Source organism: Harmonia axyridis, chromosome 3, assembly GCF_914767665.1.
Source record: "Harmonia axyridis chromosome 3, icHarAxyr1.1, whole genome shotgun sequence".
Lineage (NCBI taxonomy): Eukaryota > Metazoa > Arthropoda > Insecta > Coleoptera > Coccinellidae > Harmonia > Harmonia axyridis.
This window is the reverse complement of record NC_059503.1, coordinates 59473554-59492220: the sequence shown is the minus strand read 5'-3', so window position 1 is coordinate 59492220 and position 18667 is coordinate 59473554. Positions and strand designations below refer to the sequence as shown.

At 30.9% G+C, this 18667-nt stretch overlaps 3 protein-coding genes across 4 annotated transcripts; 1 reads left to right on the top strand and 2 right to left on the bottom strand.

Annotated features, from left to right (window-relative positions):
- Window positions 1–102: 102 nt before the first annotated feature.
- Window positions 103–16185, bottom strand: LOC123675563 (WASH complex subunit 2). 2 transcript variants are annotated; one of them, XM_045610937.1, is made up of 15 exons: window positions 15802–16185; window positions 15516–15701; window positions 14726–14868; window positions 14501–14669; window positions 9216–9365; window positions 8760–8889; window positions 8585–8701; window positions 7656–7732; window positions 7349–7519; window positions 5675–7287; window positions 4727–5457; window positions 3703–3983; window positions 2697–3187; window positions 2227–2666; window positions 103–376 (listed from the first exon to the last, which is right to left on the bottom strand). In XM_045610937.1, the coding sequence occupies exons 1-15, from the start codon at window positions 15925–15927 to the stop codon at window positions 270–272; spliced, it is 4932 nt and encodes a 1643-aa protein (XP_045466893.1). In that variant the 5' UTR covers window positions 15928–16185; the 3' UTR covers window positions 103–269. The 2 variants fall into 2 exon arrangements, with proteins under 2 accessions (XP_045466893.1, XP_045466892.1); XM_045610936.1 differs by having other exon boundaries at window positions 2227–3187; window positions 15802–16177.
- Window positions 16186–16824: 639 nt separating this feature from the next.
- Window positions 16825–17308, top strand: LOC123675568 (cytochrome b-c1 complex subunit 6, mitochondrial). The gene is made up of 2 exons (XM_045610945.1): window positions 16825–17001; window positions 17059–17308. The coding sequence occupies exons 1-2, from the start codon at window positions 16897–16899 to the stop codon at window positions 17230–17232; spliced, it is 279 nt and encodes a 92-aa protein (XP_045466901.1). The 5' UTR covers window positions 16825–16896; the 3' UTR covers window positions 17233–17308.
- A 408-nt stretch (window positions 17309–17716) lies between these two features.
- On the bottom strand, window positions 17717–18498 carry LOC123675567 (mediator of RNA polymerase II transcription subunit 21). Its single transcript, XM_045610944.1, has 3 exons — window positions 18302–18498; window positions 18032–18247; window positions 17717–17977 (listed from the first exon to the last, which is right to left on the bottom strand). Exons 1-3 carry the CDS (start codon window positions 18341–18343, stop codon window positions 17798–17800), a joined length of 438 nt encoding a protein of 145 aa, XP_045466900.1. The 5' UTR covers window positions 18344–18498; the 3' UTR covers window positions 17717–17797.
- Between the last annotated feature and the right edge of the window lie 169 nt (window positions 18499–18667).

The window sequence follows — 18667 nt, the reverse complement described above, 5'->3', positions numbered from 1 at the left end:
TAATTTCTTTCCCATAAGTCCCTTCTATTATTTCTACTATTTTATCAGAGAAATATATACTCGATAATGTTTATTATATAATTGGCCATTGAAGAAAAAAGGTTATCGTAAAAATAATATTTATTGTATTCCTGTATGGTTAGGTACAAATAGGAACAAATTTTCAATAATTTGTAATCTGATATATAAATATTTTGAATTGGATAAATGTTAAATAGGAGTAATAATTATTCTTAAAATAGATAAAAGATAACAAATATATAAACTTTTCATTTCAACAGTGCTGATAGGGGATCTTCTTTTCCCTCAATATTTTCCAATTTACGTAAACTAGTTGACAATGAAGGTTTTTTATTGATCACAGAAGGTTTAATATCTGGAAAAAAAATATAAAAATAATTATGATGGCACCCTGAAAATTATTAAGTATTATGAAATAATATTAGGCATTTGCAGTTGTCTCATTTTAAGATACTTCATGAATTTTTTGTTTACGTTACAGCACAAATTATCAAATTTTATGGTAGGCATCGACATTGTTCATTTATTTAATAGATAAACTGGTTTATTTAGTAATAATGGAACTCCTTTCGAATTCTAACAAAAACATACTAGGAACGTGGACTTTGCTCAGAATAAACTCTGGTAAGGTACGGTGTTCTCAAAATAATTGATTGAAATATTAGGATTCAATTTATTTCATAAAAAGACTGAAAAGAGTTACTTTATATTTCAATTTGAAAAGATACTACCGAAAAGTTAATTCATCAACAAGATGTGAAATGGTGCCCTACTTTGCAATGATATTCAATATCGTCTTACTTAAACTTTTATTCAATTTTACAATTATCCCATACTCATAGTTTTTTGAAAAAATTTCTTGACTATTGGTTGATTAAGTGGAAGTAATATATGTTTTTTGAAGTCCTTTTTTTAGTTATCTGTAAACTACACAAATTATCTTGTATATAAATAGAGAAAGCATTACAAAAAATGCTTTTAATGTGATTTGTTATTCTTTCTTCATTGCTACACACATTTTTCAATGAAGTTATTGAATGTACAAACACATATATTCTACTATAGGGTGTTTTTTTTCGAGGTATATAACTTTAAGTTGGCATTACTGTTCAAGATGGCGACTGTTTTAACAGCTGTCAAGTGATTTATTCTCAGTTTGGTTTGGCAATTCATCATGAATAGACTCACGCCTGAACAAATAGTGCAATTTGGCTCAAAATGAGATTGCCGTGGTTCCCGATTTTCATAAGCGAATTTTGTTTAGCGATGAAGCGCACTACTGGTTGAATGGCTACGTGAACAAACAAAACTGCCGCATTTAGAGTGAAGCTAATCCTCAAGTGTATGTCGAAACACCGTTACATCCAGAAAAACTGATTGTTTGGTGAGCTTTATGGGCTGGTGGTTCATACTTCTTCAAAAACGATGATGGCCAGAACGTTACAGTCAATGGTAATCGGTATAGAGCCATGATTACTAACTTTTTCATTCCTGAATTGAACAACCATGATGTCCAGGAGCTGTGGTTCCAACAAGACGGCGCAACATGTCACACAGCTCGTGCCACAATCGATTTATTGAAAGACACGTTTGGTGATCGCCTAATTTCACGTTTTGGACTTGTGAATTGGCCTCCAAGATCTTGCGGGTAAGCCACAAACCCTTGACCTACATCCGAACCAGCCGTGGCGGTCATATGCCAGAAATCATATTTAAAATGTAATGCCACAAGATTATCTTGCGGATAAATAAAATTCATGTCAATCGAATAATCCATCGTTGTTTTATTGCAATTTAAAGTTCTATAGCTCTAAAAAAAACACCCTTTACTTCAATTTGTCGTGGAAAGGTTGGATTTTTGTCCCAAATTATTTTTTTGTTGATACTATGATTTTAAAAAGAATAGCGGAAAAATAACAAAATACATTTTAGTACTGAAAATGAATAGGACGCAAATTGAACATGTGATTATTGATTACAACTCATTCAGAGACTTGCTTAACCTAATATGTATATAGAGTCGGAACAAGAGATGGATGTAGCCCCCAGAAAGGTGACAAAATTCATTGAGACAATATTGCTCACTTAAACAGTGCAGGGATGCACAATAAATCTTAAGGTCAAGGCGCATGCAAGGTCAGATAATCTTTCGTCCTTCCTCTAATCTAATCTGATAAGTATATGAGATGTTATGGAAAATTTTACCTTTTTTGGTTTCACTCTCTCTACTGCTTGTACCAAAAATATCATCATCCATATCGTCGAATATATTTCCATGATATTTCAGAATGGATTTTTTTTCTTTAGTTTTATCATTTTTTTTGCTTTTCAAATTTCCCAAAAAATCATCATCATCATCAGAATCAAATATATTATTGGATTTCGATTTTTTACTTTGGACATTTGAAGAACTACTATCAGCCTGGCCTGCCATTTTTCCAATCATAGACACCGATGGTTTGTTTTGTTTTTTATTATCTTCAAAACTTTTAGATTTTTTCACTGCATTTTTGAAAATATCATCATCGTCAGATGAATCAAATAAGTTGTGCAATTTTTTTTCCATACTTAACTTTTTGGATTCTGAATAATTTTCACTACTTTGAGAAAATTCATAAGGACTTTCTTCTTTAATTTTGAGGTTACCATCTACAAATATTGATTTTTCAATATTATACGAAGTATTTCCCTCTGAGTATTCTTTTTGAGTTTCATTTATTTCCTTGGATACCTGCGTTTCACCTCCAAAAAGATTCTCATCTTGTAACAAATCATCTATGGTATCCGTAACTGTTGTTTCATTCTTAAATGAATCATCCAATTTATCTTTAAATAATTCTTTCTTTTTTGTACTTAAAATAGTTGCCTGGCTGACATTTTTTATGCTTTTACTAATAGTTTTGAATAAATCTTCTGAACTATCTTTCATGTGGTTCAAAAGTTTATCCTCCTTTTCTATATCCACTGAATTAACCGACGACCGTTCATCTCGAGTTATTCCACTATTGAGCGATTCATCAACTGAATCTCGCTTTTCAATTGCAGAACTTATGACCTCATCAGAAATGGGATCTTCTAGCCTAAAATCTGAAATCGAATCTCTAAGAGATTTTTGTCTTGCTCTTCTAGACGATGGCCTTCTTTTAACTGGTATTTTAGCTCTGTCCTGCAACAAAAGAATGTTCTGGGTGAGTCAACGTTATTGTGGAGAATGAGAAGAAATAATTTGTAAAATGAAACACATTCTAAGAGAATTTTAAATCATATTAAATCTTAAATTTACTGAGTTCCAATAAAAGGAATTCATTCGTTTTCTTTTTTATTTTTATGGCTCATTACTGAATTTCCATGTTTTTCATTTTGTTGTTGTTTCATTATTGAATTAGTTTATGGAAGATTCTGACTTTCTAGATGATTTTTACGATTATGTTCCATGTTCAATCACGAGATATCTCAGTCCTGTTTATGTGAATAAATCAAATTGACATGATTAGTGTAACTAAAACTTTTATTTATACCTAAATGAATAATAATAATAACTGTAATTTATTCCTACCAAAGGTCATCAACCTTAGAACGATGGCGCATTCTGTTAATACAGAAACCAAATGAAATGATTTTCATCTTGAGGTAGTTTTATCATTATTCTCAATTTCCTGCTTTTAAACAATAAAAACTAACCTTTGTGATACTCTGCAAAACTTCAATATCTGCACCAGAGTCAAAACTGATCGATTTTTCTATCTTATATTCTGGTTTGGAATTTGTATCAGTGATTGGAGCTTTGGATTTTATCAAAAACTCCTCATTCAGGCTAAATCTTGAAGCTGGCAAGGATCTAGATAACTTCTCGCTCGCATCAGGGATTTGAGTTCTATCTCTTTTAGAAAATGCTGTTCCTGATCCAGGTAGAAGAGCCTCAACATTGATGTTAATGTTATGAGATAGTTTTCGAGGTACAGCTGAAAAATAATTAACATTCAAAGACGAACATGAAATGAAGTTTTTAGAGAAATAACTTTCTAGATTTCATCGTAAAATAAGGTTAAAAAAAAGTGAGAGTATGTTTTACGATATTTCTGAATTTAGTATATTTATTTATCAGAATTATTTTCGTCCCCGTGTTAGCACAACTATTTTCTATACTCATAAGATATTTAAACATGATAAGTCGTTTAGTTTGTTTACCATGCTGCATTTTGTCAATTTATCTCGGTGTGTTTTGCGATTTTTACAAATTTTAAAATTCAAACAGAAATTGGTGTGCCATGTAGCTGAAAAGGTTAGATCTGTGAAAAGAAAGACCAGGAATTTTGCACTAAGATAACATATTTCTAGTCTCTGTATTCCTGTTATGGGCCTTGCCGAAATTTCTCTCTTTCTGAAACTCAAATCACACCTTCGATTCAGCCATCATCATCAATAGTAGATATAAAAAGAAAAAATATTTATAAATTTTTATAATTATATAATTCTCACGATTTGATATCTAAATTATTGAAATTAATATGATTAGATATGATTTAAACTCATTTGTATATTAATAAAATCTAAAAGATATAATATCAATAAGCCGATTTATACTTATGTATAAATTTACATTATCATTGATAAATTTGGATTTCACCTCTTAGTATTCTTGAAGCTAACTTGCAGTCGTCCTTCAGAAATTAACAATTAACATTGAAACCTCAAAATAGCTTACCAAGTGGTTTTGTTTTTTCTTCATTTTTATTAGATATCTGCTGCAGTTTTTGAGTTATTTTAGATATATTACTTTGCATATTGTCATCACTATCAGCTGCAACAACTGATTGAATTGGATTCTCATCTAAATTATCATCAAATGATACGCTTTTTGCAATTCTTTTATCATTACTGATAATGTTTTTGCTTATCTTGTTGTTCCTATCATCACTACTCTGTTTTATATTTGAGAACAAAAAATCAGTCTGATCTCCATCTAGGTCATCTTTGAATAGTAAACCTTGTGTTTGATTTGGGTTTGTAGCTTCAGGTATATCAAATAATGAAGGATTTTCACTTTTTTCATTTTTTTCTACAATATTTGAGCTATCACCAGTTTCGGTTTTCTTATTGTCCCCAGAATCCACTGACAAAACCAAATTATTATCTTCTGATGATATAATGTCACTAGAAACAGTTGTCTTGATTTTTTTATCTTCAATTTGTAACTCTCTTTTGTCTGTTTTGGAATCAGGAGAATGTTCACTGTCATTAGAAATAATTTTTGAATCATTTATATTGGTAATAATATTGCCTGATACCAACTTGGAGTCATTATTGTACTTAGGATTGGCATTTTGCGGACTATTGGTTGAAATATTTTGTACTTCTTCATCATCACAACTGGGGAGGTTAATGCTAAAGTTACTAGATAATACCTCTTGAGACATGGAATGAATAGGAACCAATCTGAAATGCCACATTCAATTTAATAATTTTGAAAAATCTCAAAAATCATAATTAAGATGTTTTCATACTGAAGAAACGGTACATATACAATTTTACCATCTCTCAGCAGTTACATGAGGATTTTCACTGCCCCTTCAAATGCCTAGTAATTACAAAATATGGCAGAAAGATCTAGGCAATTAGAGTTATTTACATATACAACTGAATGAAGACTTACCTATTATTTTTAGGTTCCTTGGAGGTAACACATGTATCATCAAAAAATAATGATGGTGGTTCGTTGTCAAATAAACTTGATGATTGACTATGGAATCCATCATTTCCAGGATCCACCTCATCAAAAGTGTTATCAGAGTAAGCGTCCCAATCATCATCTGGTGGTGGAATTGATTCCATGAAGTTAACATTTAGAACATTATGTAAATTTTTATATTCCTCATTTTTAGCATCTGCTGAAAAATTTGGCTTTTTATTATTTTTTTCTATTACTTGATATTTTTCTTCCGTGTGTATTTCTGAAATTTTAGGCTCATCTTTGCTTGACTCTCCTTTTTTTTTGGTACTGTCAATAGGTTGATTTTTTGGATCACTTATTTCATCTTCCTTGTTTATGATAGTATTTCTTGGTGATAAATCTGCTGTTACTGGTTGTGCTTTTGAATTTTTAGTTTCAGCAATATATGACGGTTCCCCCATTACATCATTGTCTATCTCTTTGGATATTTCTTCTTTTATAGTTGCATTTTTATCAGGTATGTCATATAAATCTTTAGAATTAGATTGAAATGATTCAGATAATATTTCCGATTTCAAAGTTTGTATTTTATCATTTTTCTTTGAAAATTGTGAAAACAAATCATCCATGTCATCCAAATCATCCCCAAAAAGACTTATGCTTGGATTCTTGATTTTGTTCGATTTATAATTCTTCTCTTTGGTTTCTTCCTTTTTCGTAGCTTTTTGGATATCAATAGAGGTCTCAACTTTTTTAGACTTTTTCGCCAAAAATATATCGAAATCGTCATCTTCATTATCATCAAAAGAAAAACTTATTGTTTTCTCATTTCTTGAATCATGATTTGTTTTTGATATTTCCGAAAATAGGTCATCAACATCAGTTAAATCATCAAAAAGACTTGAACTTGTTTTTTTATTACTTGTATCACTATCAGGTTTTCCAATTTTTTCACTTTTTTTGGAGTCGTTTTTAATTTCATTTTGGTTTTTAGCATCATTTATATGGCCTTTGAGCTTGGAAATTTCATTAACTCTCATATCATCAAATAAAGAACTTGTACTACCTTTGAAATTTTTTCCAAAGTTATATTCTGTATTTGGTGTCTCAGGTGATGTTATATTTCCAATAGATGGATTTTTAGGTTTACCTATTTTATCATTACTCTTTGATGAATCTTCTTGAGAAGTAAACCCTTCAGACAAAACAGGTGTCATGATTTCATCATCAGAAAATATAACACTTTTTTCAAATAAACCTGATGGACTTTTATTTACACTTGAAAATAAATCATCACTAAAAATATCACTATCAAAAAGCGCACTTTTTTTCTTTTTTGGTTCGTTACTTTGAGGCACTGAAGATATGGTTTTTTCATAAAAATGTTGGTGTTGTATATTTGGGACCATCCCTTTATCAACAAAACTAATAGTACTACTGACAGGTGATTTAATTTCTTCTTTTGTAGGGACATGGTTTTCATCTTCATTAGAAGATTCGGATGAGCTGCGTTTTCTCTGTTTTAATATTTTTCCTACGTTTTGATGATGGAAGATATCAGATTTTCCAAATATTGATACTCCACCTGTTGGTTTCTGAAATTATGGACAATGGATCAAATCATTGTTCACTACATTATTTGTTGTAAATATTTACCTTATTTTCTTTGGTATTTGTTTGCTCTTCCAATAGCGGAGGTTCTGCATCAAAAGCAGGTAACAAAGGTTTATTGGCCTGAATATAAGGTTTTTTATTTTGTGTAGGAACAGTATAATTTGAACTGGCAAAAATATCATCATCGCTGTCATCATCGAAAAGGTCTTGGTTCTGTTCAATATCATATAAAAAAACACTCAATTACAATAATATCCTCCTACTCCCTTTGAAATTACATTAAATTTATTCAGTTATGAATTTATAAACAGCTAAACTGCAATAATATTAATATGGAAGAAGTAACTACCTTATCTGACTTTCCAAATTTTCCAGGTTTCCTTTGTTCAATAGGAAAATGTTTACTTTGGGGTATTTTAGCTTTACCTGAAGAAAATATTACATTATAAATTCAATTAATTGATTACCAAAAATTCAAATTTCATTTCGAGTGTTGTTTCATCAGCAATTCCATGTACCACCGTCCGTAAAGTCACCAGATTTAACTTGATTTTTTTTCCTGTGGGGGGAACATTTAAAATCTAATGTGTACAAAACACCATTGGATATAGCAGAACTTAAGAGGAAAATAACTTGAAATCGTAATCAAATTTCCGTTGAGGGATGTTAGGAGAAAGATGTACCAGAGGAAGTCTTTACCATTGTTTAGAAATTGCCGGTCATCAACAACTAGAACATTTGAAGTGATTTTTGCAAAGATAATAATATGTAATAGTTATTCAAAGGAAAACATCTTGAAGCTGATGCCATTTGGCACTAGTAGTAAAGTAATCTGGAACTCTGAATAAATAGGCAATTTCATATATTCTAGCACCATTACCATATGAATTTTTGAAAAAACTTGAACTTGACTTATTAGTGACCTTGAGATTAAAATTTCGTTTACTTAAAAAGAGATAGAGCATAAACAAATCGCACTATAAAGAAATTTAACATCCTAAATCAAAAATTACACTTTTAAATGAGAGGGACTTGACGGAGGAAACTTTAATCTATTAAAGTAAAATTTAAATTGTATCGCTCTATCCATGAATACTGAAAAGCTATAGACATATTATGTTATATTATTTTTTAATGATTCATTTTTATATTATAGGTATATTAATTTTTTTTTATGTGATGGATCTATGCTGATTTGATATGTAAAATTGGCTTTTCTTACTAGGCAGAAGTAAATTATACATTAATTAATTTAAGAATAAACGATTCGAAATTTACCTGGATTCCATAAATCATCGTCTTCATCATCATCAAATAAACCTTTTCCCCCTGAAAAAATACCTTCTTGCTCTTTGATGTCATCCAAAGGAGGTGGTTCATTAGAAAATAAGGCACCTATAAAAATATTTCAATATTAATATTACTTGTTGATATCAATTGGTGTATCATATACCATAATCACTAGGTTTCTTCTGAACAGGACGCCTATTAACTTCAGATTCCTCTAAATGAACTTCTTTTTCTCTTATTACATTTCCCAATTTTGCAGCCAACTGCTCAGCAAAGCTTAGATTTTTCGGCGTCTGTAAAGACTTCAAAATTGAAAATTTTGCTTATATTATATTTAGGTTTATTATTTCCACAATACTTCCAACATACACCATTTCAAAAAAAATTGATATCTTATTCTTTTCTTTTAATTATTCCAAATAACATTGGTATTTCTATGTAAAAGTATTGAGATCACGTATTAAAGGCCAAAAAAATCAGTTTTTATTCATTTATGTTGTATCAAAAAGAAGAAACAGTACCTACATAAAAGTTTAATTTTTTTGATTTATTGGAAATAACAAACCGCAACACAACTTTTGTTTAGTTTACCCAAAAATATCACACAAAAATTACTTACTGGCTCTGAAGAATTATCTGACTCACTTGCAGATGTAGAATGATCCTGATTTGTTGTATTAATTGTTGGGACAGTCAAAGGTCCTACCTTTGTGGAGTTCAAACCAGAGAAATTTGAGAATTCCGAACTTACATCTGAGTGATCTTCATTCTGAGAAACATTGAATAAATCAGAACACGAATTCAGAGTACTTGATAAGAAACAACACATTTGACACAATAAAGAATATACGAATCTAAGAGTGGGCTAGGTATATAGGTAAATTATTAGAAATAGAGAAACAAACTAAAATGAACATGTGGAAGATTTGTTTGTTTCGAATTTAACCCGATAGAAAAATAGATCTAATTGCGTTTCGAAATATTCATTATGAATGTAATTATGATCAAGATAAAATTTTAATTAATTAAAACCCCAATGGTCATCTGAGCATATCAAATGGAATAATGTAAAGACTATAAATGTACATGTTTGCTTTTCTTTCTCTATAATAGCATTCATGTCAATATTAGCATTTTTCTAAATTACAAATTAGAATGAGTTCAATCGAGAGAGAAACAATCAATAACTGAAATGCCTGTTGCATATATCGGGTGTCCCAAGGTGAGTGGCCTATTAGATTATTATGGAAACTATTGATGGTAAAGATTTCAAATTTTGTGGATAGATATTTGGCCATGTAAGGAACGTTTTTAAAATAATTTCACATTTCCAGTGTTGCCGGATGTATGACAATTTGGCAACAACTTTGTTATTTTAAATGGGACATCCAGTATTTCTATTTTTTTTATGATACTCCATAAAATATTAAATCTATTCACTCTTACTTTTCTTCCCTATCTTTAACGGTTTTTGAGTTATTAATTATTTTTAGAAATTTTAGATCAAATTGGCGTATTACGAAAATGACTCTAGTTCGCTCAATATTTGAGATTCAAGTCAAAAATTTTGCAAGTCGTTAGATATTGATCTGATCTGTGTCACTGCTTTTGAATTATGGTTGTCAATAATACAGGACGGACCAAAAAAATACATCATTTGCCAAGTTACAAAATTGTAAAAAAGTCTATTTTTTCAAATTAGACACCTAGTTTATTTTTCAATTTTTGGAATCAGTACAACACACTCTACAATTTTTTTATTCACGTCCCTATACCTATCTCCACTGGATTCCGAGTTATATGCGTTATATGTGTAAATCTTTCTTGAGCCATTATTTATAGAAAAACCTCGGAACAAAACACCTGTTAGGCAATAATTGTTTATTTTGAAATTTATGGATTGAACTGATTCATTGATATATCGATCTATGAACGACATAGAGAAAATAACAATACAAAAGAAATTAACGCTTATTGAATCAATGTGAAATCTAATAAACGCATATAACTCGGAATCCAGTTGAGATAGGTATAGGGACGTGAAAAGAAAAATTGTAGAGTGTGTTGTCCTGATTCCAAAAATTGAAAAATAAACTAGGTGTCTAATTTGAAAAAATAGACTTTTTTACAATTTTGGAACTTGGCAAATGATGATTTTTTTCGGTCCGTCCTGTATTATTGACAACCATAATTCAAAAGCAGTTACACAGATCAAATCAATATCTAACGACTTGCAAAATTTCAGACTTAAATCTCAAATATTGAGCGAACTAGAGTCATTTTCGTAATACGCCAATTTGATCTAAAATTTCGAAAAATAATTAATAACTCAAAAACCGTTAAAGATAGGGATGGAAAAGTAAGAGTGAATAGATTTAATATTTTATGGAGTATCATAAAAAATAGAAATACCGGATGTCCCATTTAAAATAACAAAGTTGTTGCCAAATTGTCATACATCCGGCAACACTGGAAATGTGAAATTATTTCAAAAATGTACCTTACATGGCCAAATATCTATCCACAAAATTTGAAATCTTTACCATCAATAGTTTCCATAATAATCTAATAGGCCACTCACCTTGGGACACCCGATATAGGGTGTTTTTTTTCGAGGTATATAACTTTAAGGTGGCATTACTGTTCAAGATGGCGACCGATTTAACAGCTGTCAAGTGATTTATTCTCAGTTTGGTTTGGCAATTCATCATAAATAGACTCACGCCTGAACAACGATTGCAAATAGTGCAATTTCATTTCGAAAATAATGGTTCTGTGCGGAATACGTATCGCGCACTACGTCCATTTTATTTTGTTTAGCGATGAAGCGCACGTCAACAAACAAAACTGCCGCATGTGGAGTGAAGCTAATCCTCAAGTGTATGTCGAAACACCGTTAAATCCAGAAAAACTGACTGTTTGGTGGGCTTTATGGGCTGGTGGAATCATTGGTCCGTACTTCTTCAAAAACAATGATGGCCAGAACGTTACAGTCAATGGTGATCGGTAAAGAGCCATGATTACTAACTTTTTCATTCCTGAATTGAACAACCATGATGTCCAGGAGCTGTGGTTCCAACAAGACGGCGCAACATGTTACACAGCTCTTGCCACAATCGATTTCTTGAAAGACACGTTTGGTGACCGCCTAATTTCACGTTTTGGACCTGTGAATTGGCCTCCAAGATCTTGTGATTCAACACCGCTAGACTACTTTCTGAGGGGCTATGTAAAGTCATTGGTCTATGCGGATAAGCCACAAACCCTTGACCATTTGGAAGACAACATTCGCCGTGTTATTGCCGATATACGGCCACAAATGTTGGAAAAAGTCATCGAAAATTGGACGTCCAGATTGGACTACATCCGAGCCAGCCATGGCGGTCATATGCCAGAAATCCTATTTAAAATGTTATGCCACAAGATTATCTTGCGGATAAATAAAATTCATGTCAATCGAATAATCCATCGTTGTTTTATTGCAATTTAAAGTTCTATAGTTTAAAAAAAAACACCCTTTACCGATTATTAAAAACGGGTTGGCATCCAAGAAAACCTGGCTCCCACGTCAGGTTTCTAATGAAAGTGTTGGTATAATATATAATTTATTAGAAGTTTCGGAGAAACTCTCCTTCTTCCGTAAAAATTAACAAAGATGATTGTTTACAGTGAAACAATTATCGTTTATGACGAGAAATTGAAAGCTAAAAATTAAGTTTTTATTGAAGAATATATGGGCAACAGCCACTGCTCATGGAAACAGGTATTGCTCTGCACAGAGTATCCCAAATTCGATACTCATGAAAGCATCTAGAGAACTATAAGAAAAAATCTTCAAGAACCCCGATCTCTTTTTTCGAAATGATACAATGTCAGAAATCAGATCGTAAATACCTTGCTTCGTTCTCGAGTTACAGGGCGTTTCTGAAAAATTTTTTTCAGAGTATTTTTTTCCTTGTAGCTAATTGTTATATGTTTATACATGAATAAAGGAAATTATTATTAATCAAAAGGCCAGCCCCGAAGCATCGACATAGTGAAACCCCAAAAGCAATAAGGGAGCTGATGAAGAGAAATAGAAAAATCAGGAATATCCACAGAACTTCAAATAGAGAAGAATATAAAAAAGACCTGAATAAACACAGCCCAATGCTAAAAAAATGTTCTAAAAGAAGTGAAAACAGACAGATGGAACCAGAGAGCTGAACAACATAAACCATTCAGCATGGAAGATGCAAAAATGCTTACGGCGTGAAAAAACTGTAATATCACCGCTACACAGAGCAAGTGGGATGACATACTCAATTCTAGAAAGAGCCGAAGCTCTGGCTGATTCAATAGACCGAGAAGCCACTATTAACTACAGAGAGGACAATGAAAACGAAGACTTGAAAGAAGTAGATGAAACTGAAGAATTGATGTTGAAACCACCGGATTGCGATACCATTCCAAATCCAACAACACCAAGAGAGATCAACAAAGTCATCAAGAAATTGAATAACAGAAAAGTTACTGGAAAGGATGAAATAGTAAAGTTTATGTTTCAAAAGTGGAACAGCGGCGGTAACAAATATCGCCAATAGAGTAATGAGAAGAGAACACTATCCAAAAATATGGAAAACTGCAAAAGTTGAATAAGCCAGGAAAAAAGAAAAACTCTCATAAAATAACAGACCAATAAGTCTACAGTCAGCTCTTAGAAAAACAGTTGCAAAAGATTGAATGAAACAGAAGCACTGAATGGGATACCATCCCAAACAATTCGGATTCAGAATAGATATGAATAGAATGGCTAAATCATTTGAAAAATTAAGCAACAAATCATGCAAATAATCATTGAATAATATTCCAATTATGTACTTCTTTGGTTATTGTTGCTTTTAGGGGGAAACAAAAATTGTTCGAGGTTTAGAATAATCTTGCAAAAAGCTTTCAAACTTCAGTTCTGTGTCATTGTAACAGGCTTGACTTTCACTTCAACAATTTTAGGATTCTAATAAAAGTTTTAGGATTATCCCGGTTTAGATCATAAATGGTTCCATACTAATTCATTTCGGATATACATTGCATATAACCTGAAACCCTTGGTAGCTTAAAATCTCTACAACACTACTACACCAATTTCAATGAAATATGTATGGTTATTCCTCTTGGATCCGAATTTCATTCGTACATATCAATGATCTAAAATCTAATACATAGAAGCGCCCTTGAGCGCAGCGCAAAAATTTAGTCCAGGGTCACGTGACCACGAGGGAAAGGATATAGATGTTTCGTGACCACGAGGGAAAGGATATAGATGTTTGAATTTTAACCAATGATAAGGAAAGCCAGATCGCGTGATCTAAACTGAACAGTTTCGATTGGTTCAATATCTTCAACCAATCAAAACATGTACTTATTATGGGGTTGTTTTTGTTTCTGTCTTCATTGATTAACTCTCTAAGTATCAGAATTATTGATATTAAACAATTGTTTGTGTTTATTAATCAACTTTAGTGTTTTTCAAAACCATTTTTCATGGCGATCTTAAAACATAAATACTTTTATTTTTCTTCAATGAAATTTTGTTTGATTGATGAAACCATAAGAATTCTTGGAAGTATTGAACATTTTTTTACTAGTGAACTTTTTATAGTCCTATTGAAGAAACAAAATTTTATGAAAGAAAAATAAGAAACACTTGTTACAATAATTGATTAATAAACACGAAAGATTGAATATAATAACTTCTAAAGAAAATTTCCAAGACCCTATTGATTTTAAAATATTCATAATTTTTATTCAGAAACCTATAAGAAAATTTAGAACATTTAATTCATTTCATTTATATCAAATGAATAAAAAACTGTTATTTCATTCCATTGATGTAAAAAAGCAAAATAATATAAAAAGAAAACTCACTTGTAAAAAGTTGTCTTCTTTTTCTGAATCACTTAGTTTTTCAGAAGAATTTTCATTCTCACTATCAGTCTCTTCTAATCCTATGTGCCACTTTTTGTGCCATTCTTCTGAACCAATAACTAGTGGAAGTCTCCGGTTAATATAAGGATCTATTCTTCTATAAACACAACTAAAAAAAAATATATTCTCATACAACAAGAAGATTTTTTTTTTAATATTTTCAACCTAGGTCCATCTTCATCTTCTCCCTCACTATCACTCACTGTTATATCAACTTTATCATAAAAATTATCCAAAATTTCCAAACCTAAAGCTACAACTTCTCTAAAATCTTCTATAGTTTCTTCTTCAGGCACATTGTTTACCTCCTAAAATAATATATACAACAATACATTACTATATGTCATATATGGATTTTTTTTTTTCAGAACAATATATATTTTTGGAAAAGGAACATTGATTTATTTTTGAAACATCAGCCTCTCTCCGCCATTAGTTGAAAATATGTTGTGGAATAATCTCTTTGTATTCTTTCCATAGGTATGAAACTCTTCAGGAGAATATCACTAGCAAAAAATTGTGTGATGTAACTGAATATATTCTTAATTATTTGAGAAATATAAGTAAAAATTAAACATTCTATAAAACTTGAAGAAATTAAAACAAATAGGCATTTGTTATATCAATTCAAGATTCAGCTGAAAATTATGTTCTTTATCAAAATAATGAAAATGATGATGATGACTTATTTCACAATAGAAAATGTTTCTGATAAATTGGAGGTTTAAAAGCTGAATATTTATTAGAAATGTATAGACAGATTCACAATTTAATTATTCATTTTGTAACTCCTATATTCAGATTTCAAGAGTTGCACTTACTGTGCTCAAGAATAAAATGAATTTTTATTTCAGAAGATGAAATTACATGTCTAACGTTTTTCCAAAATTATACTTTTTCTATCTCTGTTTCTTTTCCAATTTGATACTCTAAATAACTGGAAGAAATAATTTACTTCATTTATTTGTTGTTCCAATTGAAGTGTTTCATCATCTTCATAAACTCTACACTCCACAAATTGAGTGTTTCTCAGACTACTCAATTCATTCCTAGCCAGGTCAACTTGCAGATGCACTCTGTTCAAATTCTCACTGAGATTCTGAATTCTTTCATTGACATTCTCGGCTTTCTCCAATAAATTCTGTTGATTGCAATAATTTAATACTTTAAAATCCAAAATTAAGAATACATGTCTTAATAGAAGAAATTGCCAAATTGGCTTGAGTTATGGATAAACATACATCACCAAATGTTTTTAATGTATGCAACAGAGCAGTATCACATGCCAAATTCCAATTATCAGCATGTTGGACAATTTCTTCAGTTGTCCAAGGTCTCTCCCATTCCTTTTTTATTTCTTTCGACATTTTATGGTTGTAGATTTTTTTTAGAAAGATTCACTGTCATAATAATAGAGAACAGTTTCGTTTCCGAAATACATTGAATTGATTCCCTGAAGAGCACTTCTTCAAAAATTAATAATTGCTAAATTTTTAGGGGAAATACAAATAATTCTAACAAAAACAAACTTGTCAGCAGAACTTTCTAGGTTATTCATTTTGATTACTCAAGTAATTAATGAACTATTTTCCGTCGATCTACTATAATGATTTTAGTTTGTTTTAATATTAAGCATAAAGCAATATGCAACTCTTGGGTTATAACTTCAACTGATTAATATTTTTCATAATTCGTAGTAAGAAAATGTAAGCCGCAATTACTAATTGGGATTCAACAGTAGGTGCGACATCTAAGCCAAACTACCATAAATGGGTCATATCAGCTCATCTCCTTGTAACACAGAGCAATAATTAGTTGAAAAAAAGGTGAAATAATTGGTAGAGAAACCAGAGGAATAAAATACAAAGGTGTTTCATTCCTCTGAGGAGTAAGGGGTTCCGTGTTCCCTTCTAATATCCTTCTATATGTCCCTGTGATCTCGGATATCTGATCGTATCATAGATCTGCCAATGTTTAAAAATTTAAACAATGCATCTACTCATTACTGAAACAATTCGGATATTTTTTATAATTCCTACTTTCATCTCAGAATTATAATTATTGAGACTTTTGTTTCAGAATTATGGATAATTATTCCGACTTTTCATTATAGTTGTTAGAATAATTGGCAACATACTGATCACTTTATATAACTTTTTGAATCAGGAAAATTAGTTACGGCGGAACTCAAAACTTGTTCGAAGAAATTTAAACCAACTTGACAGATTATCTAAATTCTATGGTGGTCATTGAACGATCCATATTCTGTGAAAAAAAGTAATATCAAAGAAAATTGAGTTGGTTACGCAAGTTCCGAGAAAGATACTGAAAAAAAAATGGTTTTCGAAAACTTTTTCTCCAAGCTAACCAGGTCCTTCACAGTAAAGGCACAAGAAGAGGCCGAGGAAGAAGAAATTGTAGACCCACAAGAAGTTTTAAGGGTAGGATTGAAATTTCAACATAACCTGAAAAATTTATTAATTCTGATCTATTTTCAGGCGGAATGTAGAGAAACAGAACACTGTCAACATTTAGCTGAAATACTACAGCAATGCTCTGACAGAGTTAACTCCAAGAAGCATACTACTGAAACTTGTGCTGAAGAACTATTAGACTTGCTTCATGCAATTGACCATTGTGTTACACCTAAGTTATTTGCTCAATTGAAGTGAAATAATTCGATAATAGTAGCATTAACATATGATCATGTATAAATGATAATAATATATATAGTCTAATTAATGAAAAGTTTTTTTTTAGTAAATTTGAATTCAGTCGCAGCTTATCGAAACGAATAAAATTTTGTTTAATAAAGTAAAATTAAATTTGCTAGAACTGAGACCTGCTCTAACATACTACGTTGCAACTTTTCAAAAAACATGAAATTTATGTCAAGGAAAAGTAATTCGTTGTAGGGCTTACTTTCAAGTAACTAATATTTTTTGCAAATGCCTTGGTTTTCAGTTTAAACCTTACAGGTCAGATTATTTGTATTTTCGAAATATACAATATGTTCAAATTTTTTTTTTTTTTGGTTGTCCTTTTTAGTATTTGCGGCGAAAAACTTCGCATTTTTTGAATTTCTTGAGCAAATATAATGCTGCAGAATTGACAGATTTTTACTGGTGAGGTATTTCATTGTAATAAGAGAAAAAAGGGAGTTATCATTATAACGAGAAAAACATTTGTACACAAGAAAGTTACATTTTTTCATAAATAAATCTATATTAGGATACATTAATTCTGATTGAAGTTGTTCATATTTTTTGCCAGGTGCTGCATATCAAGTTGAGCTTGAGCAATTTCACTTAAAGCACCTTGAATATGTTCCAATAAATTTTGTCCTCTTCTAACAACAGCTTCTAGTTTTTCAGCTGCATCTTGATTTTCTAATTCTAAAGAACGTAAAGCTTGTAACTGAAAGTAAAATAGTTTTATTAATTTTTTCACACATAGTTAGCTACTATATACCTGCAGTTCTGTAGAGTTTTCTTCGCTAGGTAATGATTCAATAAGAGTATCAATATCTTTTGCACATCTAGCTATTAAAGATGTAAACAACTGTACATAGTCCTCCTGTGACTGTTGCTGGGGTGTCTGAGAACCAGTTCTGTCAAAATTTGGAAATTTACTCGGTGGGGCAAATTGTTGTAAAATTCCTATGCTGTTACAAAAATGCTCAGCTTGCTAAAAAATATATTGATGTGTTTCTAGTACTAAAAAGGAGTAAAAAAGTTTCACCTGATTGATGCAATCTTGCAATTGTGTTAAACGGTCAGCCATTGTTTGGAAATCTATTGAAGAGTTGCTGAAAATCAATTGTTGCGTTAAATTTTAGGTAGAATTGAAAAGTGCAAATTGTAAATATTATTATTTTATTTCGAAACTCAAAATTATAGGTTAGGTCATTCCAACGAATCATAGACCAAAACAATTAATCATAGTACCATAGAATCAATAAAACCAGTATTATTAGTTCAATGCATAGTACTTCTTCCACGTATTCAAATTACGTATAAAACAAATTTTCGAAATATAAAATGAATAAATTCTAATTACAACTAAATTGAATCATTATCTTGTTTTCCTTTTCCAAATGAGAATTTC

Excerpts from the sequence above, each read along its gene's own strand:
- LOC123675563 (XM_045610936.1), bottom strand. The coding sequence starts at position 15,927 with ATGTCGAAAGAAATAAAAAAGGAATGGGAGAGACCTTGGACAACTGAA. Across the intron at positions 14,670-14,725 it reads GAAGATGAAGATGGACCTAG|TTGTGTTTATAGAAGAATAG; the intron begins GTTGAAAATATT and ends ATTTTTTTTTAG. Across the intron at positions 3,984-4,726 it reads AGAAAAAACAAAACCACTTG|CTGTACCTCGAAAACTATCT; the intron begins GTAAGCTATTTT and ends ATTATTTTTCAG.
- LOC123675568 (XM_045610945.1), top strand. The coding sequence starts at position 16,897 with ATGGTTTTCGAAAACTTTTTCTCCAAGCTAACCAGGTCCTTCACAGTA. Across the intron at positions 17,002-17,058 it reads ACCCACAAGAAGTTTTAAGG|GCGGAATGTAGAGAAACAGA; the intron begins GTAGGATTGAAA and ends ATCTATTTTCAG.
- LOC123675567 (XM_045610944.1), bottom strand. The coding sequence starts at position 18,343 with ATGGCTGACCGTTTAACACAATTGCAAGATTGCATCAATCAG. Across the intron at positions 18,248-18,301 it reads TGCAAGATTGCATCAATCAG|CAAGCTGAGCATTTTTGTAA; the intron begins GTGAAACTTTTT and ends TATATTTTTTAG. Across the intron at positions 17,978-18,031 it reads AAAACTCTACAGAACTGCAG|TTACAAGCTTTACGTTCTTT; the intron begins GTATATAGTAGC and ends TTTTACTTTCAG.